This window comes from Corvus moneduloides, chromosome 4, assembly GCF_009650955.1.
Source record: "Corvus moneduloides isolate bCorMon1 chromosome 4, bCorMon1.pri, whole genome shotgun sequence".
Lineage (NCBI taxonomy): Eukaryota > Metazoa > Chordata > Aves > Passeriformes > Corvidae > Corvus > Corvus moneduloides.
Window position 1 is genome coordinate 5,819,293 of NC_045479.1, and position 27,289 is coordinate 5,846,581.

The 27,289-nt window shown below is 49.7% G+C and overlaps 2 protein-coding genes across 6 annotated transcripts in view; one reads left to right on the forward strand and one right to left on the reverse strand.

Annotated features, from left to right (window-relative positions):
• Window positions 1-27,289, forward strand: part of CACNA2D4 (calcium voltage-gated channel auxiliary subunit alpha2delta 4) — a 122,043-nt gene that overhangs the window by 70,337 nt on the left and 24,417 nt on the right. The window lies entirely within an intron of this gene.
• Window positions 708-23,919, reverse strand: LRTM2 (leucine rich repeats and transmembrane domains 2). 3 transcript variants are annotated; one of them, XM_032106006.1, is made up of 5 exons: window positions 23,127-23,918; window positions 12,480-12,619; window positions 10,845-11,006; window positions 6,535-7,125; window positions 708-5,047 (listed from the first exon to the last, which is right to left on the reverse strand). In XM_032106006.1, exons 3-5 carry the CDS (start codon window positions 10,909-10,911, stop codon window positions 4,593-4,595), a joined length of 1,113 nt encoding a protein of 370 aa, XP_031961897.1. In that variant the 5' UTR covers window positions 10,912-11,006; window positions 12,480-12,619; window positions 23,127-23,918; the 3' UTR covers window positions 708-4,592. The 3 variants fall into 3 exon arrangements, with proteins under 3 accessions (XP_031961897.1, XP_031961898.1, XP_031961896.1); XM_032106007.1 differs by lacking the exon at window positions 23,127-23,918 and adding an exon at window positions 11,514-11,665 and having other exon boundaries at window positions 12,480-18,106; XM_032106005.1 differs by lacking the exon at window positions 12,480-12,619 and having other exon boundaries at window positions 23,127-23,919.

The following is a 27,289-nucleotide window of genomic DNA, read 5'->3' on the forward strand; positions in this document are numbered from 1 at the left end:
ATTCTTACAGCAAGGGAATGTGATGAGTTGTGTATGCTTAGCACTGAAAGTGGCAAAGTGGGGAATTTAAACTTCTTAGCTGTGTGTGATAGACCTAGCCAGGGAACAGCTGGTGGACAGACTCTTTTAGCTCTAGGGGTGACAGCTTGTGTACTTGGGGGTGCAATAGGATTAGACAGCATTTTCCATCCATTTCAAAATAACCTTGCTCAAGAGGGTCAGGAATCTGGAGATGTAGGAACCCATAGCTCCCTATTTGTTACATTATGTTCTAATTTAAAAAAAAAAAAAAAGCTTTTGGAATCAAATTTGACCTGAATATAACTCCATTGGCTCCTGTGTTCTTACACTAGGGATTAATTTGGCCCTTTCTACTTTTATGTAATGAGCTGATTGCCACAGTATCTTATCCTTGTTACACAATCACCCTTGGCTGGCTGTGTCCCTGGAGCATTCTGTGTGTGTGTTTCTAGATCTAGGATCTCACCTTGACTGACTGTGTGTTGAGTCCTGACTTACACTGATACTGTGTGTGTGTGTGTGTGCATGGTCACTCCAACTTCAGACTGTGTACAGACAAGGATCCATCTGTGGGAATTGAGGGGCTTTCTCCTTTGGCTGGCTGTATCCCTGTGGTATTTGCTTTTGCAGTGGGTAGGGAAAGAGTGAATGTTACCATCAGAGATCTCATTTAAACAAGAAGGAGCATAGGAAAATACATTCTTTATTATTATTCTGTAACAACAAGCCAGAAATATAATATACCTTTAAAAATTGTCTGTCTCATGCCAAAGAAACCTCCATTCAATCATTTTAGAAAATCTTGTCGCTCTCCCTCAAACGGTAACAAAAAAGAAAAAGGAATTACAAGTGCTATCTGTTCCCTGCAAGGAATGTGCCTGCCTGTCCCACAGGTGGATGTGTGGGGAAGAGGAGCGGGGGGAGCAGGAGGGGCGTTCCTGGTGGCCCTGCCAGCCCTCCATCGCCCTGGCATGCGTTGGACCTGCCGGCCCCAGAAGACCCTTTCCTGAGGGCAGGCTCCTGCATGTGGCATTGGAGCACCTGCCTCAGCAAAGGGTGCATCCAGGGGGATTTCCCTCATGCCCAGCTGTGCCTGCAGGGACAACAGGAGCTGCTGTCCCCACACAGCAGAGGAACCTGTCAGCTGGGCACACAAGGAGCACCGGGTCTCATTCTGTAGCGAGCATCCTGTAGGAGAGACTCGTTTCTGCCCGCTCGGGATGCCCAGTTCCCTACAGGGCCCGTGGGCAGCGCAGTCACACCAGGGCAGCCTGATTTCCAGGGGCACTGGGGAATGGAGAAAGAGCCTGTTTGCAAACAGTGCCATGAAGAGGGCCCTTCCCAGTGAACTCTATTGCTCTGCTCTGCGTGTGAAAGGACAGGTCCTCATCCTGCTGAACAGAGTATTTGCTTTCCAGTGGACTCCTCATAGCCTGCCTTCGTGTTTCCCAGCAACACTCAGTTCTCCCCTTTCCTGTCTTCTCCTTTCCTGGGTGGGTTTCTAAACATAGCAGTCCCTTGTCTAGGGTTGAGATAAATCCAGACTTTCTGCCGTATAAATTAAAACAAAAAAAGGAAAGGATGGGCAAGGTCATCACCAGCCCCACAACACAGGATATAGAAAATATTATTAGCAACAAAGAAAAATTGGTCAGGGCAGGAGGAAGTCACAGGGAAGGTGCAGGAAAAGGAGGATTTCACACCCTCAACCCCTGCATTGTCCCTTACCCCTCTTCCCATTCATTTCACCTCCAGTCTATTCCCTTAAAAACAGTCTCTCTCTTATCTCACACACACACACACACACACACACATACACACACACACACATATATAGATCCCATTTGTTTTGTGCAACATGTCACCATTATTTGATGCAAGTAAAATATAGATCTATAAATATACCGCTCTGACTTAAGTCCCATTTCAAGTATGATTGCGGAGTCCAGTATGGTAAAGGGAGAAGTTCCCCTGAGAGGGAGGTTGGGGAGAGGTTTGGATCCAGCAGGCAGAGTCTAGTCCTGGCTTGCTGGGAATGTGGAGCAGCAGTAACACGCATACGGAGTCTGCAGTGCACCAGTTCTGCCCTTCAGAGCGGGCTACACTTGGAGCAGATGGGATGGTTGGAGTGGCTGTACAGTGCATGGGGGAAGAGTCCTTCCTCCTCATGTCTCACCAGCCCCCCTCCTTCTCTTCCTCTTCCCCACAAACAGTGTGCTGGAAGCGGGGGGAAAGTGTGTGCGCACACTGGTGGGTGGACTGACTGCTTCTCCCAGTTCTTCCTCCATGGCAGCCTGGTCTTCTGCTTCCCTGAAGAACATCCTCCCCTGTCCCATGCATCCCTGTGTTGAAGGGAAGTCATGCTAAAACAGTCCAGAGCGTCCTGTCTCCTTTACTCTGGTGACCCTGGGTAGACCAGGAGGGATTTTGCCACTCCAGGTTTGATTAATGATGTCGTGTGCCCATGAGACGGTACAAACACCTGCCTGGGACCAGAAGGAGTGAGGAGCCAGCGTGCATTGCTTCCACAGGGGTCCAGTCACAGCGAGCAGGCGGGCTGTGAGATGTCAGACGGCACTGGGATTCAGATGGAGCAGGTGGAAGAGGTGATGTGCCCTGGCAGGGTCCACCCGCAGAGCATGCAGGGCTCTGAACACAGGTTGCTAGCGAAACACCCTGCAAAGCTGGGCTGGCTGCCAGCTTGTTTCCTGATGGCAGGGATCACACCATCCACAGGCACTGTGGATGCACGACCTCCGGTGTCATCTTCTGCGCCCAGGAATACCCACTGTGACGGGTTAGAGCAGGTTACCATGGCAATGTGCGCTCTCCCCTGGAGACAGCATTTTATCCCACTTCCAGTGATACAAAATGAGTCCTTATGTTGAGTTCCTTTCTTTTTTTTTTTCCCCTCTCACTTTTTTTTTTCCCTGTCAGGTCAGAATGAGCTAAGACTAATAGGAGGCACTGCAGTCTGAGGGCTTTAAAATCTGGTTGGGGGAGGTCACCCTACATGACAGTGGCAGTGTGCACGGCTCTGTGTGTGGGCACACTCGGGTGCAGCTGTGGGTGGCACTGAACACCCCAGTGATGGTGAAGGGAGTGCCTGTGGGCTCTGCTGCCTTCCGTGCCAGACCCTTCCTGGGCTCTCCCACAAGTGCCACGCTGTGTTCCAGGTTCCAGCCTTCACCTCAACACCCTCCAGAATTCTGGCACTCTTTTTTGGTCACCCCGGCTGCATCACCTTGTTCCACACACCGTGCTGGCCCCTGTGCCAGCCATGGCAGCTCCTGGGTTGTGCGACTTCTTCCCCTGACACCTTCCCCTCGGCTCACACTACTCAGCACGGCTTGCACGATGGGTAAGCCACCTCCTCCTCTAGTCTTTCCTGATGACCCACTTCTGATCTGCCAGTCAAACATTTCTAAATGGAGGCTTCATATCCTTACCCTCTCCATTTATCAGAGGAGACATAAAATAGATAGGAACACACTTCCTTTTTTTTTTTCATGCTGTGTACTTATTTCCACAGACTGGTGCTGTAATCTCAATAAATTTGCCTCTCCCCACCCTCTCCTGCCAGTTTCCACTGGCTCTGCACTATGGCTGAGATGTTTTTGTTACTCCTCAGTGGTGTGTATGTTTTTTGTCTGAAGCAGAAGGCGATACGCACTACTATGATCAGGGTAAGGTAAAGTGGCTGAGTGTATCCATGGCTGCATGCAGAGGGCAGGTCAGCATGGGCATGTGTGATAGCTCTGCATGGGCAGGTGGGGTGCCTGGATGCCTGGAACCGGGACTGGCCATGTGTGCGTGTTGGGATCAGAATGAGTCAGTGTGTGTGTGTACAGGAGGATGACTCTGGGCCTGTGCACCTACAGCAGGTGACGTGCGTGTCAGCTCAAAGGTTTGGACTTGGCCAGGAGCAAAGAGAGGGACACTGTGCTCCCTGGCAGTGTGTTGGAGTGATACAGGTACCTTTCCTCCTCTAAAAGTGAGAAGGGAAATCTCCCACTGACTGTTGCCCTACCCTAGGGACCTTGCCTCCCTTCTGATGTAATCTTGCCAGCACTGGTTTGTAGGGTAGGCAGCAACTTAGTGTCACACAACAGCAGTGACCTGACAGTGAGGCACGGACACTTCTGGTGCCCTGCTCCCCACATAAGGTTTCACACAGCTGCTCTCTGTTTGCAGAGAACTCTTGACAGGGTACAGGACGACTCAGGACCGAAGCTGAGAGGATGACACAGGTTCCCAGAAGGTGCCAGCTGCCTTTGCAGCAGGCATGTGAGGGAAGCTCTGTGCAAGGGCATGAGGCACAGCAAGCACTCGAGGTCTGACTCTACTTTATTTGTCTGGGAGGGCCCAAGGGTGAAAGGGCACAAAATGGGCCTGGGGCAGAGGAAAAGAAATTGAGCCAGGTGCCCTGACCCCCCAGAAGCATGTTGTACTACTTGGGTGAGTGGAGCAATAGCACAGTCTGTCTGGGAAGATGTATTTTGGGAGGACCCCATGCTTGACTGCTCTCAGGTACCTTTTTTCATCGCTGTCCCTTCCTTCCTAGAACAGTTTCACGCCACAGAAGAGATTTGTTTTTGTTCTTCATGTTCACCCTCTGTGTCACCCATGAGTGGCTGCCTCTTCTTCAGCTCCTGGTGGTACTTGGCCATGAGGGAGGCATAGATGCAACCGTAGGCAGCTGCCACCACCATCATGATGCAAACGATGCCACAAACCACCCCTGCAATGATCACAGTTCCAATAGCCCGGCGCACGCTCACAGGCCTGTACCGCTGTTTCTGAGGGCATCCCACACTGGGCTCCACTTCTGTTTCTGGGCCTGATTTAGATTTGGAAGGAGTTGGGCTTCCTTTAGTGCAAGGTGGGCCAGTATTGTCCAGCACTGTAGAGCTGTTCTCGTCATCCAGCTGGGAGCAGTAGTTAAACATCTCCATGGGCACCATCCGCATGTCCTTTCCTTTCAGCTCCTTGGGCAAGGTGCAGGCCAGCTGGTCGATTTTCCCACCTGTTCCAATAGAGATAACAGGGGTGAATCACAGCTTCATCCCCATACAAAGGCAGCAGGGTGAGATCCTCAGGCAGGGTGAGTTCACGGGCCTCCATTCACACCTGCTAAAGTATTTTCCCTGCAGAAGCTTCAACCATGTCAGCTGGCCAGTGTGCCTCTGCCTAGGTTGGGTTTGACACTAGAGCTCCTGGCACATGCTATCTGCATAGGCATCTTTCAGGCCAAGATATGAAAGCCCTCTGAAACCATTTAAGTCAGCCTCATACTGTTTAGTGAGTTATGTAAGTGTCAGTAGAACCACTTTTAAAAAGAAGAAATTAAAGCAAAAAGATAGGACCAGGCTGTATCTTCTCAAAAAAACAACAGATACACATCTCATCTTCTGACAACTAATCCATCTCTGTGAAAATAATGACAGATGTTGAAACAAATGCTTGAATGAGTTTGGGCAATTTCTTTGGAAGGGGAGAAAAAGAGCAAAGTTATGTCTGTGTGCTTTGCACTGACTGTGATATGGCAGTTAAGAAAAAAAAATTTTTAAAAAGTGAAAAGTGGTACTCATATGCTTGTTTGATTCTGCTCACACAAATGCATATTTCAGACTGCAGTGTAGCCATAGGCAGAGATAATCTCCTTGCAGCATGGCTGTGAGCAGCAGGGATGTGACAGCTGACTGTTGCTATCCGTGTGATTTGAGACCCTTTCCTACTCATTGGTTCCAGAAACAGAAGGTCAAGCCCTCAATCGTCATTCCTGTAAAATGTGCCATCTTTCTTTGAGTTGCAGCTCCTGAAAGCATGTCATCCCATCAGCATTCCTGATAAGTGACATGTACCTTTCTAGTCTTCTGTGTTTCAAGGAAAATCTGGAAATACAAACTTGTCAAAGACTGCTGAGTTTGAAATGATGATTTTATAGCCAGCCTGACTTGGGGCCTGGCTTGCTAATTTGAGCTGTAGGTTGGGTTCTCCAATATTAGTTGCAGTGTTTTTCCTAAGTGTCACTGTTCCCTAGGGTTCTTTTGTTGGCAGCAAACCTGATGCTTTACAGCCAAATCTGACTTCTAATTCTCTCAGCTTAAGAAAGAGAATGGGATGGTTATTTCCGAGTGTGAAAAGCATTTCTTCTCTTTAGGCAGAAAGAGTGAGGTGAATTCATAATCCTAAAATTTTAATGTTACTTGAGGAAAGTTCTTTCTTCTCTCAAGATTAAAAAAAACAGGTAACAGTTCAGATTAGAAACAAAACAAGGAAATAGGAGATCTAGGGCTGCTGAGGACTTCATAGACTGGCAGTGTTGCTATATGAAGGTGCAGTGGCACTAAACTGTAGCAGGGTCCTCATGCTCTTTGGCTGAGACCTGTCACTCAGGTCAGCCTGACCTGCCAGTTGTATCTGCTCCTGTTTCTCCCCTGCCTGCCTTTGTTTGCCTTTCCATGGCACAGCAGCACTCCTCCACCTGCCTCCCGCAGCGCGAGCACCTACCTCGGTAGGAGAACCACTCCATCCAGTGCTTGAAGTCTCGGAGGTTGCAGTCGCATTCCCAGGGGTTATCCCCAACCTGGAGCTGCTGCAGGCTGGTTAGAGGCTCGAAGGTCACCCTGTCTAGGCTCTGCAGGCGATTGGACCTGAGAGAGAGGGAGCGGAGAGCAGGCAGGTCGTCAAAGATGCCCGAAGGAATCTGGGCCAGGCCGTTGATGGAGAGGTCCAGCTGGCGCAGCAGGGCCGTGTGTTGTAGCAGGTCCTTGTCCAAGGCCCGGATGCTGTTGTTCCTCAGCTGGAGCTCTGTGAGGTTCCCCAGGTCACTGAAGATGTTCTGAGGGAGCTGGTCCAAGAAGTTGTTGGATAGATCCAGCCTCTGTAGAGCAGAGAGGTTGGAAAACACTGCTCCTGGCAGGATGCTGAGTTTGTTGTTGAGAAAGAGGAAGGTCCTGGTGTTTGTGGGGATGTCTGAGGGAATGGAAGAGAGGCCCAAGCCACTACAGTCCACTTCCAGGTTGCCACTGTTACACTTGCAGGAGGAAGGACAAGCAAAGAAGGACTCAGCAGCACATAGTGAGAGCCAGCAGCCAAGCACTGGTAGGTGAAAAGCAGGGAAGAAAGAGGGCATGGATTAGACGAGTGCTTTCCCATCCTCACCCACCACCGACTACAGCACAGCCCTCACAGCAGGGCTCTTCACTGCAGTGCCCTGCAGTGTAATGACTTTCCTCACAGCTACATCCCTTTACTGCTGGCCTGCATCCTGACAGCATGACTTTCCTCTTAGCCTTTTTTTTTAATGAACAAGCAAGTAAATATCCTTCCAGTTTCACAATGGAGTCAGAACAGTGCATCCCAGAGGGCTCTGCCGAGAGACACTGGAGCACTGGTACCTGTCAGAGGAGAATGGAGCAGAGAGTGGTGGGAGGTGTCACCTCTGATAAAGGACAACTCTTTCTAAACAGTCAAGGTAGAGAGACGAGGGACCAGGTATATTTAAGAAGTTCCAATTTTTCAGGAATAGATATGTTATTAAAAAGCTTTTAAGAAAAATGAAAATAAAGCAACCTACATTTCAGATGTGCTCCTGCAGTTTGAATCTTAATATTTGTGATAGATAAGACTCAGATCTAAGACTCTAAATCACGGTATCATTTGCTTAGCATATTCACAGTGTGTCGTATGGGCCTTGTGTCCACTTTTTAATGAATTACATTACATTACAAAGGGATGACCAAGAAAACCGCTAAAAAGTAACAAGGAGTCCCTAAATCACTGGACACCTGGTTCTTGCCATTGCTCTCAAAACAGTTCCTGAATCCCACAGCAATAGCCCCAAAATAGCTCCTCTGACCAAAATTGCCCACAGCAATGGAACGAGGAAAAGAAGTGTAAGTTGGTAATTGGCAAAAGGAGTGTCAGGGAAAGGGTTAACACACACACCTCCTTTCTCCTGCACTATCTCAAAGTTAAGGTCGGACAATCCACAAATCAGCATTTCTTTAGAGCTGCTCTGGATTCCAGACATGGGGCCAGATCCTGCCAGTGGCACTGGTTACCAACCTTCCCTGGGAGCCAGTGGCTTTTCAAACTCTCATTTTTGTGACAAAGAAGCATTATCAACAAGAAAGCAAGCTTTGTGCCTCCTGTCATTAGAGGAGTGGGAGTTATGTTTAAGCAGACAATGTAAAACATTTGCATCCTTCATCTTAATGCCTTTTGTGGAATTGAGATTGCACAATGAATTCCATTATTCTTCAGTGTGGGAAGCAAATTCAGCTCCCTCGCGGTTTTTAAGGTGACAAGTTTGAGCATTTGACTAAAACTGAAGCAGGTTTGTCTGTACATCATGCCTGTCCTCTCCCTTTCTCACTTTTCTTCAGAGAAGGCAGTCACTTGGGTTGGTAGAGTCTTTTTAGAGGTGAACAGTAGCTAAAGTGGATGCATTTATTGTCTCACCATTCCCTCCTGAACTGGAAATCAGGTTCTTCTGTCCTGCTTTTCTTCAAAGAACCAACAAGCAGGTGTTTGGCTTCTTAATCCTAAAGGCATTGAGAAAGGACTGCCACAAGAGAGGGAGCCAAAGGAGACCCATGCTCTGGAGAAGGTCTGCCTGGAGCAGCTTTGCAGTCAGCTGTGCTCTTCCTCTCCTCCCTTGTGCCACTCTCTAGAGTTTAATCTGACCCACAGCACATTTTTGTATAGCGACTTTGCTTCTGTCAGTGTTGTGCCTTCATACTCCAACCCCGTCATCCTGCATAGGGCAGGTTTTGTGTTCCCAGCAATCCTTGTGCAAATTGGCAGATTCATGGACTGGTGGTCTAAAGAGAGCTATCCAGTTTGAATCCTAAGCTATATGACTTTATCAAAGACCAAGGGATGAATGTTCAGAGATAATATGTCAGTCCTCTGTTATTTCATCCGTCTTTTGCAATTCTTCAATAATTTTTTACTGTCCTACAGTTGAGATCTCAGGTGTACATCAGCCCAGGCCATGCCAATAAATGTGCTCTTTTAAGGAGAATTATGGATCCTTGTGGTGAAATGCAAGACAAAGCTTTACCCTGAGCACCTCTGTACTTTCTTGTCATGCAAAGGCTGGGGCCCACAGCAGAAAGTGCCATGAAAGTAGATCATGGCCTATGGACTACTGCAGTACAGGTACTGACTGGCTGGCTGATATTTAATTCTGTTCCGACTACGTCACACTCTTGTTGTAGGGAGAGAATTAAAAGAATGGGAGCTGGAGTGGGGAAGGGAAAGAGCCATGAGTCACTCAAGTGACCCCGTCTTTTCCTGGATGCTTAACAAAAGCCCAGTATTAATAATAGATTGGCAGCTGTGATGATGAGATAACACTTAGCTGCTTTGTACACCAAGAAAGGCAAGAGCAGCCCGTGTGTAATGCTATACAGGTGGCATTCTGTTCAGGGCTTATCTCTCAGAATGCCTGGCCGCCTCCGGCGCCGACTGGGTGGCTGTGGGGTTCCACCAGTGTGTATGCTGGCAGTGGCTGGCAGGAACAAAGTCTCAGGCAGCTGGCTGTGGTTATGTTCAGGAAATGGATTTATGCCAAGCTTCTGCAGCCATGTAGGATATGCCAAAAATGTCTTGTTGTTACCCATATATTGCTGTATGCTTTTGGAAATATTTTACTAAAATCACACAGAGAAGAGAAAGTCTGATTTTGTTTTCATTTCCCTGCAAGAAGTGCATCCACGAGGATGTGAGCTGAGGCCAGGGAATTCATTGCGTTGGTTAGGATGCAGCTCTACAGGAAAGGGAGCCAGGGAAGCAATAGACAGAACTTGAAGCCAACTTCCAGCCCTACAGAAGGATGAGTAATAAGTGGTTTTGTGTTTGGGGAAGATGAAGTTACTTTGTGGGGTGTTTGGTGACTCTAGTAGGTGGCAGAAAGCTGATCCAGGTATATCAGATTAAGTCAAGACTCAGTAGCTTTCATTACAAATTATTTATACAGTCTAGTCTGTGAGGATGGATTACAAAGATGCCTGCTTTCTGGGGAAGGAAATAATTCCCCCAGCTTCTTACAGCTGCAGCTCCAAATGGGATCAGGAGGACTGGAACAAGGGAAACCACAGACCTACTTGGTGCCTGGGCATGCAGTAGTGAGAGACACGCTCCAAGTGTCCCCTTTACTCTGCTGTGGTCCCCAGATGCTTCTCTGAGATGCAGATACACTCCCAGAAGCCGCACATCACCCCAGCAGTGCCTGCTCTGCACTCAGGGGTACTGTAGCAGCTGCCCCAGCCCACTGGGAATATGCACAGGCTGAACATTTACAATTTAATTTGAAAGAGAGCTTCTTTATTTACTCTTTGATTTTCACTACATGTGGCAGTGCCCAGTAGGAGAATTCTGCCTTCACATCCTGCATGTCCTTCTAAGATCTGTCATGACTTTTGCTGTGAAGAGCTGGGAGCCTTGCTCAGCAGCCTGTGTATAAACCCCAGCCACAGAGAGGAGTCTGCAGCTTACAAGATACTGATTTGAGAACTGTTTGGGGTGGATGTTTGTGCAATGGTGTCTGTCATGCTGTTTCTCACCTGCCAGGCCCACTGGAATTCAGAAGCAATCATCACTCACTGTCCCACTTTAAGCCCATCTTCAGCTTTAGAATATCACTCTCCCTCCCAGCTAGCCTGGCCTCTAAAGGAATCAGGAATTAGTTCAAACATCTCCATTCTTAGCTGTCCCTCTCCCCTGTTCTTAACCCTGATGTGACCTATTTTCTTCCCACTCCCTTGACAAACAGGAATACTGTACTTGGTACCTGAGCAGGCATTACTTACGACAAGCCTCCTGCCAGCTCATGAGGAACCTGCTCCTCCACCGGTGGCCAGCACTTGTAGGCAGCATCGTTGTCTTCTCCAGTGTGCCTTCACATCCAACAGCCAGCCTGGCACACGGCCCCAAAGGGAGAAGGAATGACCTTGTAGCCTGCCTGCCAGATCCTGGAGTGGGAAAGCAGAGCAGAGCGGATGAGATTCACTTCCCTGGGTGCAGCACACGGGGCTGAGCTCAGTGCTGTCCTTTGCCCTCCGCAATGAGTGTTTTGCCTTTGAGGCATCAGTTCTGTTTTGGAGGAGAAACGGGGGATATTCCAGGAGGCGCAGCACGTTGAAGGCGCAACATTAATTCATTTTGAACCTCACGGTGCAGAAATAAAACCTGATTCACCTAAGTGCCAGAGAGAAGTTTGTGCTTGAATAGCCTGCCATGGTAGCTACATTAGCCTCATGCTCAAGGTTAACCTGATGAATTGCTAAGGTGACCCTGCCAGGGCAGCAGACTCTGGCTCATTCCTGTCGCCTCCATGCAGGCTGGTGCCACCTGTGCATCCTCTGCCTGACGCACGGCTCAGGCTCACTGAGAGCTGGGCACCAGCGGCTGCCAAGCTGCTTCTCTCCCCCCTCCTCCTCCCCCCACTCCACCACACCCCCCCATGCCGTATTCCCTACCAGCACTTCCTGTCTGTTTTAAGGTAAAATGGATGTGGTGGCTAGAGCAGCACAGCTTCAGCTTGGGGATTTCCCACTGCAGCAACTGCAGGAGCTGAAGAGCGAGCGAGCCTCGGAGGAGAAGGAGAAGGAAGGACCTGAGGCGGGGGAGACTGAGTGGGAGTGTTGAAAAGAGAGGAATTGCATCTTAATTAGTAGAAGGAAAAATCCTCAGTTTAATTAGTAAACCCAAAGACCATAAACTCTCCCCTGACAATAAGTGACTGACAACAGGTTTCAACTTCCCTCCTGCTTCCCTTTTGGATACAAGGAGGCAGGAAAAATGAAAACACCACGAACCCTTCTGTCCCCCTGCGTACTCTCTGACGTGCCACCCACAGTCGCAGCAGCAGTTAGATGGACACATTTCAACCAGAGTACAGAAATAAGCCATTCTCCATCCCCTCTGAGGGGCTCTGACAACATCCATAGCGGCTGTTTTAGCTGGGTGCTGCACTGCCACCAGGACTCTCTCCCCACACACGTGCCAGGTGCCTACCCTCCCCCAGGCTCCCAGGACTGATTTATTTTATATGAGAATGTAAACCACCAGGAGATATTAAAATTAGCATCTTGATGAAAATTATGAGCAGGTTCAGTACCTAGACTAGCACATTTGCAAGGCTGTTTAGATCATTTACCTAAATGCCAATGCACCAAATACCTCTCATGGTACAGAAACCAATTCAGCCTTCATCCGCTGCAGCCCCCCACTCCCCAAACTGAGCTGGAGCCCTTTCCCTGCAGTCCCCCCTGAAGGAGAAGCTGCAACAAATAGCTGTCCCCATTTGGTGTTTGCGCTCAACCTCACTGAGGAGACTTTCAGCCTCCCCCATAGAAACGTCTCCATCCTAAATGCCACCCCTGAAGTCTCCTGTCCCCACCTGTCCATATCGAAAAGGAGGATGAAAAGCCACAAGCACTTACCTGGAGGGGTTCTGCCTGCAGCCACTTCCACCCGACTCCCCGGACACTGCCCAATTACAGCCTCTTCCTTCCCTCTCCCTCCTTGACTTTCACTCCCCAGCAGCAAGCTTTCCGTGTGCTCTATTTAACTCCCTACAGCACTGGAATAAACGGCAGAGTTAAGCTGACAGCCACAGAGCCTTATCTGCCTGCTGGATAGCGCCAGTCGATCAGCTCCAAATCCTGTTGCCAAATGATCACGTCCTTGCTCTCAGCATCAGGGGCAGCCGCCTGCCATGCTCTGCCTTTCCCTCTTTCCCCACCTTCACTCCGTCTAACTTTGTCAGGGTTATAGATAGCTCTGTTCCTTGTGCTCTTGCCTTTTGGCTCTGTTTTGTAACACCCCATCTGTATCAGCTGGCTTGGTTCCAATTAGGGGGGCTAAGCAATTAAAAAAAAAACCCCAAAAAACAAAAAACAAACCAAAACCAAAACCAGCTTCTTCGGGTGCTTTGTGACACGGTTTCCCTCTGCAGTGTCCCCTCAGCCCGGGCCCCCGCTCAGGCCATGCACTGGTGTCTCTCCCACCGTGCCCTGTGCAATCCATCCACGCCATCCCCAGGCGACGGTGGGGGGCCGAGGGCAAGGCTGGAACACCCAGGCACGAGGATGGGGACAGGGTCAGGGTTTCTACCCCCAGCTCCTTCTGCTCTGGCAGGTCCAGCTCTTGCACTCATTTCTGGTACCTCATGGGCGCCTCTTTCCCTCAAGCAGCACCAAGGCTCAAGCAGAGAGTGCAGGGTGGGAGGAGCAGCCATGTATAAATAAGCCTTTTCCCTATGTTTAGAATTTATTACAGTGCATAGTGATTAACACCTGTTCAGGCTTTAATGCTGTCTCCTGCGCTGCAACATGCACAAAGATGGAGGGGCCTTGATAAACCCGAGATTATTTTAAAGCATGTCACATATATGCCATACTCCATAGATAGCAGCCACCCTGTGTGCACTCATACACGTGTTTCCAAGACTTAAAAGCAGCCACCTTCATGTACAAATGCACAGAGTCACCAATCTAGCTTACATTTACAAGTGTGTGCACAGAGTTGGGCTTGCACATGTGCCGGAGACTCTTCTGTAACCCATATTTATTAACCTCCGTGTCTTCACAAAGCTGCCTGCTTCTCCAAGCATAACATATGCCCAGGTGGCAGAGCAGTAGATTTGGAATACATAGAGGTTCTTGGCTGCTGAAGGGTGAGGGTCAATGGGCTTCTGCATTTATACCTTGAAGAAGTACGTTCATGGAGAAATTTAAATTCCAAGGATCCAGAAGAAAACCAGTTTCTCCTATGCATCTACTGCCCATAAGAACATTATACTCTTAGTGATTAATATTCCACAGTCAGGAGAGAGCAAGGAGGCAGAGAGGATTTTTAAGAGTTTCTTTTTTAAAGATTTCCTCTGGCTTGTCTTGAATTCTGACTTAATTAGCAGTTTTCTTGTGGCCCAAGAGATGCCTTCTGCTCTGCGGAGCACCAGGCCAACTGCGCTCACTGCCAGTGCCGCACTGGGAACGTGTCATCTTGGGGCAAGTAGCACCTGCCCACACCTCAAGCCTCTGCAGAGCAGCACCAGATCTGTCTGGCTGCTTTCAGCCTGACAGTCAGGGATTTTTCCAGCAGCAAGCACTCTGCCAGACCTAGGAGTGCTCCCTGTGTGCCCCCAGCTCAACAAGAGAGGCACCATGCCATCTCTTCTGAACTTGCCTGGCATTGCTTGGGTTTGGGGGCTCAAGGCTGGTCAGTGCTGCTGAAGCTCTGAATGCTCTGAAGTCACCCAAGGGCTCCACAAACCAGGCATTAGTCTTTCTCATGGGCTTTCTAGATGGTTCCTTCTCCCTAGAGCAACATGTCAACTGAACGCCCTATGATCCATGGGGCACGGTGTCCAGAGCTTTCTTCCATGTGCTTGGAGTTGAATGTCTTTCCAGATTCTGGAGAAAACAGGGTAGCCTGTGGGGCTGGTGATGGCCTTTTCTTATTACTGTTTCAAATAGGACAGTAAAAGACAACTTTTTTAGTTTCAGCTCAAAGCAACAAAAATGAAATCATCCGTTTCTGGCCCATGGGCTCCAGTGGCCAAAAATACACCGAGCTGAAGTGCCACTTGGACATTTGGCCTGCTGTCAGACTCTAGAGGACTCTCTAATGAGGATTCCCCTAATTAGATTGAACAGCAAACCTTACTGCTGGGGGCAGGAGGAGGGAAAAGAGGGGATTGTAATGACTCTGCAGCCCTTGCCAGGGCCTAAAATCTACAGCAGGCACTATTCCTGCCTCGTGCTTGCTTCTCTGTGCCCAGACACTGGTAATGTTTGCAGTATCACTCCAAAGCCGTAGCTTTTGTGGGGAAGGTCCCAAGGATCATGCTAGAACGGCGGGGAGGGTTTCAGTTTACTGCATCCATGCACTGGCTTAGTAACTCTTCCCAATTCCGTGTCACCTTCTATCCAAAGCTTGCCATGTGCTCTGTGAATGGCTCTTACCGTAGCTGTAGGTGGTGTTATTTTGTGTTTAATGGCCCCCAGAAGTAAGGCTGAGGTAAGAGCTGGTAGTGCCTCTGCTCTAGGTAGGTGGATAAATCTATCCCATTCTCCAGACACCACCACTGAAGCTGGAGACACAGGTGACTGTGTCACTAGGATGAGACACTGTCACAAACAGAGTCCAGCAACCTCTGTCTGTGATTATCTCTCCAAGTCCCTTGCACTAACCCTTGGATCATGGCTGAGGGATCAGACTCCGTTAACAGCCTGGCTTATGAGCATTGGCAGGGCATGTGGGTGACCTATATTACAGAAGGGTGGGTAGCAGAGACTGCAACAGATGCCAGCAATAAATTATCAGAAAGTGTGCACAGACTTTTCATCCCTCCCCCACACTCTCCTTGATGGCAAAGTCCCTTTCCCCTTTCTGGTGCTGAATTGCTTTAGCCTTTATCAGAAAAGCAGCAGCATGAGGGAGGGCATGGAGGACACTTTAAGGCGATTATCTTCTTTCCTTCCCCTTTCCTTGTTGGTTTTAGGATTCATGTTTTATTGCTATCACCCCATAATGGAGGGGGACAGTGGTACCCCAGCATTTAGTGACCAAAGCATGTTGTTCTATGCATGCTCCTTCATCTGCCCTTGGAGGGACAATTGACAGCAGAGACTCATAATCTGTGTGGCCTGACTACTACATCACGAATGGCTTCAGATGGCATGGAGACCTCACCCATTCTTGGTCCCCCAACAGACCTGTTAGTTGTGCAAATTATCGATCGAAAGAGGTCACTTTGTTTCAGTGGCAGCCCCTCATTTGTCCTCTCTGGAATGCAAAAGCACTCAGAGGTGGCAGAGAAGCTCAGCAGGACTGGAAAGGTAAGTGGAAAGATCCAGTGCGTGTCACTGCCCCAGTGAGCTTCCAAGCTAAAGAGCTGGGGGCTTCATTTGCAGCACTTGCTGATTTATTAACACATGTGTTCAAGATTCATTAGTGTTGTGCTGTCACAATCAATGGAAAGCACATTTTAAATTCATACGAGAAACACAGCTGCAGAAGAAATAGTGCCCTCTGACTTGCAGTGATCAATCACAGCTAAGCAAAACACCTCATACAGAAAGCTGTAAAGTGAGTAGAAAAAGTGTAAAACCCACTTGGTCTTGTAAGGGACTATGCCACATTCCTGGCCTGGTATGAATAAAAACCTCACCCTTTTCTCTGTGATGTGAAAAGGTCAAAAAGCTTCTGATTTTTGGATTGGCAATGTGGGCACCTCTGAAGTGCAAATATGTTGATGGTAAAAAATGTTTCTTCCTCAGGACCCTCCAAGAAAGATCAACTTTATCCCCATTTTATGGAGGAGTAAAGTATGATGCAGGTAAAACTGGCTGCTGATTTTGGCTGGCTGAAATTTCAGCTGCCTTGCTTTTGATAGTTCATCATTAGTCCACAACACTTCCTCACTCACTCAGGATTTTCAAAGCTATCAAGTGCAGCGTTTGCACTTGGGCTTGTAAATGCTCTCCTGTCCTGCAAAGAGTATTTGTAGGCCTTTTCAAAGTTACACAGAATAAAGGATTTTTAGCCAGGTTTTCCTGAAGGCTTGTGGCAAAAACAGGAGAGAGGCCACTTTTCTTGATACCTCATTCCATACCTTAAGCAGAAAACACTATTTGCTTCCCAAGCCTCCCTGACCAATGCACAATAATGAGACTGGGAAATTCTGGAGGAGCTGGAAACACCAAGGGCATGAAGCCTCAGCAAATCCTCTGAGAAATACAGAGCATCGGAAGGGGAGACAGGGAAGGTAGCACTGCTGGGAAAGACCCAGATTGCTGTGGAGATGTGGAATTCCTTGGGAAGCTGTGGAAGCAGGTGGAGAGACCGGGATATCCAACCAGGAGTGACAGGAAAGTCCCAGCACAGTGAGAGTGCGGCATATGGAGGAGGCCCAGAGCAGCAGCAGGAGGAGAGCTGAGGGGGCAGCTGACAGGAAGAAATCCAGCCATGTGTGTGCCAGCATCTTCTCCAAGTCTTGCTGAACGCGACAGACCACGTGCATGTTTCCTCCCTGCAAAACGGAGGCAGCTGAGAAGGGAAGCGGGTGAGGGAGTGGGAGAGGGGCTCAGAGGAGGGACACGTGAGCCGACTACCCAGTTTCCTCCTCTTTTTCTTGCCACAGGGTGATGTTTTTGTTGTTCTCACACCGTTGGCAAAAATTGGTAACCAAGTGAGATGTGGAGGGGGGTTCTACATGGAGGTTGAGATAACATTTTCTGATCCAGCCGGGAACAGTTGGCTGTGGGTGGTGGCTTGTCACCAGCCCTGCCAGTTCTATTCCAGATCCCAGTTTTTCTCTTTCTCTCAGCTGTGGAGTGAAGAGCCTCCTCTACAACTTTAATTTCCTGCAGGGGTTAATCCCATGGTCAGTGGTAGCTCAGGCCCTTAATCCTTTCGCTCGGTCCCTTGACAGAAGGACTGCAGCTGCTCCTGACCTGGCAGGTCTGAGGGAGGCACCTTCTGCTCCCAGTTCCTCCTCTACACCCCACGAGCATCCTCCAGCTCACTGGCATTTAAAATGCTCTCTCCCCTTCCTGGCAAGCCTACCCCGGGGGTGTGGGTGGGTGGTACAACCAGGAAAAGGTTGCAGGGAGAGAAGACAGCTTGGTGGGAGAATCCTGGTTCTCTGGTCCTCATTCCCATCACTGTTGTGCACACAGGTATTTCCTGCACTTCTTGGTTGGACAGTGCTCTGAATCCCAAAGGATTCTCTTTCTTGTTTTTGTTCAGGTGGTGTTCAAGAAGGAAGGTATGTATGGGCCCACATTTGTGAAGGATTCTCTGAGGGCTCAGGAATTTGGACATGGCCCAATACCTTCCCTGGGTCTCTTATTTAGAGTCAAAGGATGCAGCAGATCTTTAAGAGGGAAGGTGCCAGCCTGTCTTGAGATAAGAGATACATTTACATGCACAGAATAGTAGATGGAGGTGCATCAATTTAGCTGCAAGATAGGAAAATGTAGGTTTGTAATCAATATAAGCTCTGTCCCTGAAGCACTAGGCCAGATGTGTGCTGAACAGCATGACCAGACTGCCAAATCAAGGGGCTTCCAGATCAATACCAAGAGGCCCCTTTCACATCTTACGGAGGTCAAGGCACTTCAGCCATAAGCCTTTCTCCTTGTGATTTCTCATTCCAAAAATGAGGCAAGCTTCTGCAAGCCTGAGTGATCCCTTGCACACAAAATGCCCCACAGCTGCTTGTTTCCCATCATTCATGTCTGCATCAGCCCAAAAACTGGCTTTGCTTTTTTCAAAGCCTGCACTTTGAAATACACTGGGCCCTTGAGCTCACTGGTCTTCCTTGTGCTCGACTCTTGTTGCTCTTTCTTTCTTACGGTGAAGACGAGAGCATGGTGATGAACTGCTGCCGCCCAGGCTGCTGAGCAAGAGAATCCCTCGGATCCCTCCTCCTTTTGCTCACTCCCCACGTTGGCTGTGCTTCCCTGGGTGCCAGACTCCCAAAATGAAACCACTGGCTGCCAGGGTAGTGGCTTGTCACTCTGGCAGCTGGAGCAGGAGGAGAGAGAGACACTGGAACAAGGGAAGAACTTCGCTAAGGTCTCACGAGGTTGTGCCCTGGGCATGTCCAGAGGGGCAGGGACCATCCATGCCTGCACAGTGGTGGGGCAGAGCACAAGATGCTGGCAGTAAAAATCCTCTCAGCTCTTATCATAAGGGGATTGGTGTCCCAGCATGCACACAGCTCCTGGCAAACCTCCCGAGGAAAGGCTGGCTCTCATCATTCCCACACCATGCATTTGTACTGGACTCTGAAGGAGGCCTTTTTCTGCCTTAGTGAGTTGCAGGGATCTGTCTCACTTGGTTCCCACTGTGGCACAAGGGTGTTGGTGCTGTCTGCAAGAGCCTGGAGCTGTTCTGCTGCCCCATTGGCCCCCATCACCTTCCCAGAGCAACCCTGCAAAGTCCACTCAGACTGGATCTGGGCTGCTGCCTTCAGCTCCAAGGGTGCCTGCGGGTCTCTGAGACACAGTTACGCTTTTTACAAGCTGGGAACATTGCCCATAGCTCAACAAGATGTGGTGACAGCTCTCACAACCCAGAGCTCCAGCCAGGATCTTGGGATGCATGTGGGTTAGCACACAGCCCACAGCCTCATGCTGCAGGGCTTGCCGAGGCTGAGGAAGGTCTGCAAATTTGATGTGACTTCAGTTCTCTACCGGGTTTGCAGGCACAGAAGAGACGCCTTTGTGGCAAAGTTCACATCCCATCAAAATCACTAGATGGGAGTGGTGTGGAGAGCAGGGCACACCTTCACCCCTCTGCCCCTGCACAGGTCTCTCACAGCACAGTCACAGCAGCACCACACCCTGCTTTGGGCAGCACTGGCTCTAGAGAGTCTCAGCAGGAGTGGGAAGGGAGCCCAAGAGATGAGTGCCAGGGCAAGTTGCCTCTAACAGCTCATCTCCAGACTCAGGGTGAGGTCTTCCTTTTCTATCCCTTGTGTGAGAGCATGGTTCATGGGGAAGAAATCTTCCCAGCCTCCCTGAAGGGAGGAGGAGCGTGGTAGCAGAGCATGTCTTCCAAGTAACAGCTTTTGCTTGCAGTCAGTCGAGAAGTTCTGACTTGTGCGGCTTTGCTGTAAATTTAAGTCTCAGTTCTTCCTGTGATGGGCATGGGGCATTGCAGGGCATAAATAACAGACAGGCTCTTGTTTTCCCATTCATAAAAAAATAACCAATTAAGTGTCATTCTCATGAAAAGAAGAAAAAATTTGCCATATGATAAAATAGGCTTGCAAAGCCAAGGACTTTAACGTGAGCTTATACTTGCCCAGCCTTCATTCAGCCACTTGTGTGGATGCAGCGCAGCACTGCTTACCCGACCAAGTACTGCTTCTTTTTTCACAGGACCCCGTCCCATACTCAGTGCAAAGGACACACGATACTCGAGCTAACAATGAGGATGCTGTAATAAATAAGGCTATTTTTGTATGGTCAGAATTAAATATTAAACCACAGTTTTGGCAGGAGGCCACAGTCTGTACATTCCTAATTTTGCGGGTGCCCAACACAAGACCCTAGGGGCCATTTTGCAGAACTGCTGAACACTCGCAGCTGTTTTCCAAAATGCTGGCAGCTTAGCCAGCAAACTGGTACAGCCTTGAGGACTCAATAGCACTGAGAGCCAAGAGGTCCCAGGCTCTGGCCCTGCACCTGCTGCTCCTTCCCCGTGTGGCTAAAAGGGGAAGTCTCTTTTCCCTTCAAAAGCCAGGAAAACAACCACTCTGTCTCTTGCCTCATCAGGAGCATAAATCCTCTATCATCAGCTACAAGGCAACTGTAGCAGCTAACATCTTCAGAACACCACAAGACAATGAATAGTGATGTATTGCCTGCAGGGCTTGCTTGGCAGGCAGTAAACAAATAAAACAGGCACGCATTTTGCAGTACCCAAAAAAAAATAACAGCCCCCTGCTTCACTCCTTGAGCACCATGTAGCCAGTACCCTGGATGAAGCAGCTCATGGAAATACAGCACGTGATCCCACCAGTCAGGACTGCAACCCCATGCAAGTGGCACGCTGCCTCCAGTAGCGACATTTCCTAACTTTCAACTGCTTGTTTTTGCAATGCGAATAATATATTTCACATAATCCAACCCCTCACAGGTGAAGCAACTTTTCCTTCCATCTCTCGAGTCTGGAATTGAACTGGTTTCTAGAAAAAAATGTACATCTTCTTGCTGTTATCATACCCTCAGTCACAGAAAGCTTTTTTGTGAACCAGCATTTTAGTAAAGCCACAGCAGGAATAAGGTCTGTGTGACAAGGTATTTCCCTGCAGCAGGAGGAACATCCCAGAACTCCCACTCCTGCTTCTTTCCACTGAGAGCTGAGCGTGTGTCGTGGTGTAGCACGCTGAAGCATTAGCCAGCTGGCAGCAGCATCCCAGTATGGTCGTTTGAGTTATGGTTTGAGCCACCCAGGACTGGGACAGTTGTCAAGCAGTGTAAGCAGCTGCTTGTAACCAAACATGGCAAGTGAAGGAAACTGCCTGCTCTGTCTTTTGAGTCAGCAGCAGGCAAGTGCTGAAGAGTCACCAAAGAACTAGCCAGAAATGCCCTCCCACAGGCTTGAGCCTCTCCCCATCCTGTTCCAGCCTCTGTTGCTCCCTGAATGCTCCTGCTGAGGTATCCTTATGGCCCCATGCTGCTGCTGACCCTCCCAGCCCTACTGAGACACAGGTCTGCCTTCATCAGGCTTCTGTGGTGCAGAAGAGCCTAGAAAATCATTTCTGCATCAGGCTTTAAAAAAAGCCAGAGGAAGGGCAGGAAGCTGGAGTAACTCTTAAAGATACCTGAGCTGAGAGTGCACCTTGCTAGCATGTGACATTCAGTTGGCTGGAGGAAAGGGTAAAGCTATGATCTGGTATAAAAATTACGTAAGAAGGCTTCCCCCCTTTCTCTTTGCAAGCAGCTCCTTTGCTCAGGATTTACCATAGTTCCTCCAAGTGGACAGGATGCACTAACAGAGGCAGCACTGATGTCTGACAGGGAGACAACTCCCGCAAGCCTTTCGCTCATGTGGAATAATTCCCTTGCAAATGTTGTTTGCCCACAGCAGTTAGAGGAAGATCCAACCCCCCTGCTCCCCCAACAGACCTGAGTGACAAAGCTCGGAAGAAAAATTGTTTGCAGTTCTGGAAAGGCTCTCTTCTCCTCACTGCTAGAAAGATCCCTTGCTTTGGGACAAGTCGCTGAGTGCCTTTAAGGGTTCCCCTGTCTTTTAAGGGTTTCCTTCTCTAAACCCTGCAATAGGAGCTACTCCAATCCTTCCCCAAATGAGATCTTAATTTCTCTCTCCATCCTTGAGTGGCAGGTCAGACACCAGCAGCAGAGCAGTGCTGTATCCTGCTCGCTGCCATTCCCATCAGGGCTGTGCTGGATGTGGCACATTCAGGTTACCTGACAGTCCACGTGGTGGGCCTGGGGCCCAGCTTGGTCATGACCTGGTTGGAGCAACAGCTTCAAATATCCTCTCTCCCCAGATCGGGAGAGCTCCAGTTTAACGAGTCTTTCATAATTAGCAGGAGATGCAGGGACGGTAATAAACTGGTCAGGCAGAGGGAGGAGGAGGGGGCAGAATGCCCTGTGTGGGATGTATGTGTGCACATGTCTGTGCATGCGTATGTATGTGCACACACACACACAGAGGCTAACGCTTACAGATACACCCCTATCCATAGTGCACTTCACCTCGGCTCATTTGGGGCTCATTCTCACCCCTTCCTCCCAGTCAGGGCTGGAAAAGGGTGTGAAGCTTCTCTGTGCTGTGTTTCACCCACCCCCCTCGGTGCTGTGCCTTCCACCCAAAAGTTCAGAAATCACAGGCTCAGCCTGCAGAGATGCTGAAAGCAACTTGGGACTTATTTTTGGCTCTGCTTGTGATTTGGCATCCTTCACTTGGTGTCCTGTGGTCATGTCTGTGAGCACACACACCCACACACTTACACACATACACCCCCCCCCCCCCCCCCCGCCCCGATCCTAAAGCTGTGTACTGAGTGCTGAACCTGTTCAATTTTGGTCCGTACTTCTCCATTTTAGGTTGTTGTTACTAAGACAGCCGAGTCCAAAATGATAGCCAGCAAAGCCATCACAGGTCAGGCGAGTGGCACCTCTCATGCTGACCCCTCTGAGAGCCCCGAGGAGGGGACAAAAGGCAGGGCTCAGCAGGAGCTGCCCGGTACGGGGTGACCCCAGCACCGAGCTCTCAGCCTCAAAGCCGCACCTGGAGCCGCCCGTGGCGCAAGGAAAGGTGCCGGTGCCATTCTCAGCTGGGAGAAGTTGCTCCTGTCTGCCTGCACTGAAACTGGACTGGAACCAGCAACCTCTGCAGCAGGTCTGCCGTTCTGCTTTACGGGGGAAGTCGCTGCCCGACAGTCTCGCACAAGGGAGCCTCCTGCACTGAGCTGTCTGGCAGACAGCGCTGCCCCTGCCTGACACTCTCCTCCCCGGGGAAGCCGCTTCCTGGGGGCAGCTCCGCTCACCTCGCTTAGCTGGGGATGGGGAAAAACGCCAAAGGGAGACGTCTTTACTTACCTCTGTCAGGCTGGAAGGGACCCTCCTGTGAGAACGGCAGCTCTTCCAGCTCTCTTGACCCGGTACAATCCCAAAGCAAATCCAGCAGAAAGTGCCTCTGTTCGCAGCTGGACCCTAGCTGGCAGGAGCCCTCCCTAGCCAGCCGCTTGCCTCGCGTGGAGGGCAGAGGAGCCGCACAGCGAGATGACAGCGTGGGAAAGGGACTGTAATCCTCCGTAAATAATAAATAGGGGGAGAGAGAAAGAGAGAGAGAGGCGGGAGAGGGAGCGACTGTGCGCGGTGAAGTGACAGCTGGGGGTACATCTGCGATGGCAGCAGCACACGCACAGGAACGCGCACAGACAGTGCAGAGGAGTCACCCCGCCAGGCAGGCAGGATCTGCTCCCAGACACCCGGAGGAAGGAGCTCGGGAGGTTTTCATTCCGTTCAACGCATCCTGGAGAAAGGGCAGTTGCTGTCAGTCCGTCTCTCTCCCTCATCCCGCCCTCGCTGCCATCCCTCTCCGCGTGCCAGGAGCCGAGGGGCTCGAGGAGGGGTGAGGAGATGCCAGGCGGGAGGAGCTCCCCACAGCCCCTCAGGAGGTAGATTGGTCAGGCACAGGTTACAAGAGAAGGCACCGAGCTAAACAGTTCCTCCCCTCCCTTCATCTCTCGCCTGCTACGGCTGATGACAATAAACTCAGGGAGAAAGGCGTCGGGATGAGAAGGGACGAGCCCTGGCTTTTGTATGGGAGCGAGGCGAGCGGCTGCAGCGATGGGGAGACAGCGGGGGAGAATCCGGGGGGCTTGGGAGAAAGGCAGCCCCTTCCCGCTGGTGCTCCAGAGACGGCAGTGGGGAGGCAGCACATCCAACAGGGAGACTTAACTGAGAGGTGCCCACGGCAGCCAGCACAATCCTGTGTCTGTTTCCTTAGGGATTCAGGGAAAACTTGAGGGGTGCTGTTAGGAGGGGGCTGGGACGAGGGGAATGGGTGAAAGATCCACAGTTTATTCCCCTGAACTTTGTGTGCAGCAGAGACTGTGCTCAGCCATAGGTCCGGCGCACGTGTCAGGTGTGGTAACATCCATCAGTGACAGGCATTCCCTGCCCTCCCTGACATAGCCTGCTAGTACAGGGGTGCTGTAAGCAGCCAAATCCAGCCCACTGCCTCTGTTAGGATTCCCTCTGTGCTCTCCCGTGGGCTCCTGTAGCCTTCCCTCCCAAAATCAGACCCCTATCTTGCCTTTCTCCATCTTGATGAGGACCTCAGTAGCTCACATTTGCAAGAATTACTCTTTTGCTGATCTACTTAAACTGCCCCTTCTGTCAGGTCCAGTGTAATAAACAGGCCAATTTGGGCTTTTTGTTCATTTTGATTTGTCTGGAAGTTATCTTTTTAAGTAAAATTTTTAGAGGACTCAAAGTAAAATTTCAGGTTACTGACTCAAGAGGGAAAATACAAATATTTCAGAAATAGGGAATGGAGAATGCAAATGGGTAGTATGGGCATGGCTGCTCTGCTGTTCTGGTACCTTCCATTTGAATCACAGGTTTTATTTAACTGCTGGACCAGCTGCCACAAAAACAGGTTGTGAATGGCAAGGTAAATCTTGATAAGCACTCTGCAGGATGCAATCTTGAGACTCGTTGTTATGCCTTTTTGTTGTGCAGCAGGCCCAAGAATTAAATCTTGGGGAAAGCTCCTTATGAGAACAACATATGGATAATCAAAGAGAGAAGCCAGAGACTGCAGGCAGAAAGAGAGGCAAGCAGAGGATGAGCTAATGAAGCAGGCGTGCTCAACAGAGGGATGAACAGGTGGAGGGGACGGCTCTGATCTCCATGATGAATGGCAGTGCACAGCTCCAGAGAGGGCCCACTGCAGCCATGGCTTTGCAGGCAGGGTGGGAAGTCGTGCACAGCTTGGGGCACCATATCAACACAGGGAAGCAACGCCTACCTGTGCAAGGTGTTCAGGACCGCCTGTCCTCCTGTTCTACTGCACTGCCGGGGTGCTGCAGTGGCACAGGTCTCTTGCATGTGAGCAGGAATAGAACTATTAGCCATGGTCTCTCTGGGGACTCTGCAGCGGCCACTCATCATTTCATGGACCTCAGATCTTCCCACTGATGCAGCCTACCCTTTGCCACCAGAGCAAAAAGGCTCATTAACAATCTGTTATTCTTTGGAACAAGCACAGAGGAGTTTATTCCAGTTTTTCCCCTCTCACTTGAGCTATAGCATCATCCTTATGTCAGACTGAATCACTGCTTTCCTCCTTTCTCCTTGACCTCACCAGCAGTGTGAAGACGCCCAGATGACTGTTACTAGCACTGGGGGGGTTGATTGTGGCCTGCTTCTCCTCACCTCCCATGTCTTACTCAGGTCACCTGAATGTCTGAAAGTTTCTTACAGTTCTTACCAGTAGCTTCCACCTTTTGTCCCTGCCACTGGCCACCAGTGCAGCCCTCCAGGTTTTCTTCCTCGTCACGTTGCAGGCAGCTCTGTCCAGGCTGGGTATGTGCTACTTATGCCTCCTGGGCAGAAGCAAGGATTTACAACCAGGGGCTAAGATCTCTCTGAAGAACAATTTGAGGCCAAGTGTTCCCACTGGCAAAAACATGAGCCACTGAGTAAGTGCATTGCAAGGTTAGTTATGTAGGTATTGACTCCTCTTCAAGTCTCATGAAAACTATATGTCCTGGGTAATGCTCAGTCCCATTGATGTGATCTGCTGTGATAAAGGGAATGACTCTTTCTTGAGATGGTTTGGAAGGATGAATTTATTTAAAGCGCCGTACCAAATCGGGTGCGTGGGCCTCATGGGACTCAGCAGCAACAGCACCGCTTGCCTTCTGTCACGGAGTGCCGGTTTGTCAGCAGGGGCACCAAGCCAAACCATGCCTGCCATAGCCCTGCTGAAGTACAGGAATCTCGCCCAGGCCAGACTCAGCCCTGTCCTTCCTCCTTTGTTTGCATTCTTTGTCTTGTCTGGTTTGTGCTCTGCGAGGCTTAGGGCAATGTAGCTCCACAGGATCATTCCTTTCCCCCTCAGACAGGCAAATTCAGTTTACAGCAGGAGAGCTGGAAAAGAAATGTGCCTCTGATACATGGGATTTGTAAGATGTACCTGCAGCAGGAATGTGGCAAGGACACTGGTGTAAAAGGCAGAGCCGATGCCAGGTGCCAGGGTCTCTGTACATGCAGCAAGAAAATACACCATTGCATACTCCAGTTTTAATTCATACCCATCTGAATTAGAGCATCATATCATACCGTTAGCTTAAAAGCACCCACACGGCATGATTCACATTTAAAGGATCTGTTCCCCCCTTTGACGCTCCTTCTAATTCAGAGGAAATCTGTAGAAACAGCAACATTTCATCCGCCTGATATTGGTGGTTGTGAAAAAAGGCTACAGATCTCCCTCCCTGTATTTCTTTTTCACCCTCCCCTTGCACTTTATATTCTATTTCAAGGTCCTGCTTGAGGGTGTAATTCCTCCAGAGCTCTTGGATTCAACTAGTTGACACACAGCCCAGTTGTTCCCCATCACCGTGCCAGGCTATGCACGACTGCACTGGTTATTGTGCATGCTCATAGGCAGCCTACCCAGGGACAGCCAGGTTGTCCTGTCAGGGAGACCCTGCACTGTTCCTTCTCCTCTGGAGCTATGCCTTAATTCAGGAGCATGATGCTGGGAATAGAAGAGAAATTAAGCCACGAAATTAGGACACACTTCATTAGGAAACACACACACACAGAGTGCTGCTTAGCTCACCGTGCACTAGGCTGGGACCAGGTAACAAATCACTATTCATAATCGACACTTTCTGTCAAGTGGCATTCATAATTCTGTGCTTTTGTAGTGGCTTAGGAAAAATCTAAATCTCTGTGGTTCCCCCTTGAGACAGGTGGGTTTTCAAATTAATCCCTTCCTCACTGGCCTACTTTATTTCTGACTGATGCTGCGTGGTATAGGAGTTGAGGCTGGGGCGATCACAAACATCCATTCTGGCCAGGCAAAATCTGAAAAAGACAAAGGCAAAAGCCCATGCCACATTGGAGGGCTTTTGGGGGATTTGTTTGTTTGTTTGTTTGTTAATTTGTTTGTAGCTTCATAGTGTTTAGTGTGAGGGAAAATCTCAGTACCTCAGTACAGTCAGTGTCCCCTTTCCCTCTCC

Coding starts and splice junctions, on each gene's coding strand:
- LRTM2 (XM_032106005.1), bottom strand. CDS start 10,911: ATGCTGCCTACAAGTGCTGGCCACCGGTGGAGGAGCAGGTTCCTCATG. Junction 7,126..10,844: donor GAGCTGGCAGGAGGCTTGTC/GTAAGTAATGCC, acceptor TTCACCTACCAG/TGCTTGGCTGCTGGCTCTCA. Junction 5,048..6,534: donor GGAGTGGTTCTCCTACCGAG/GTAGGTGCTCGC, acceptor CTATTGGAACAG/GTGGGAAAATCGACCAGCTG.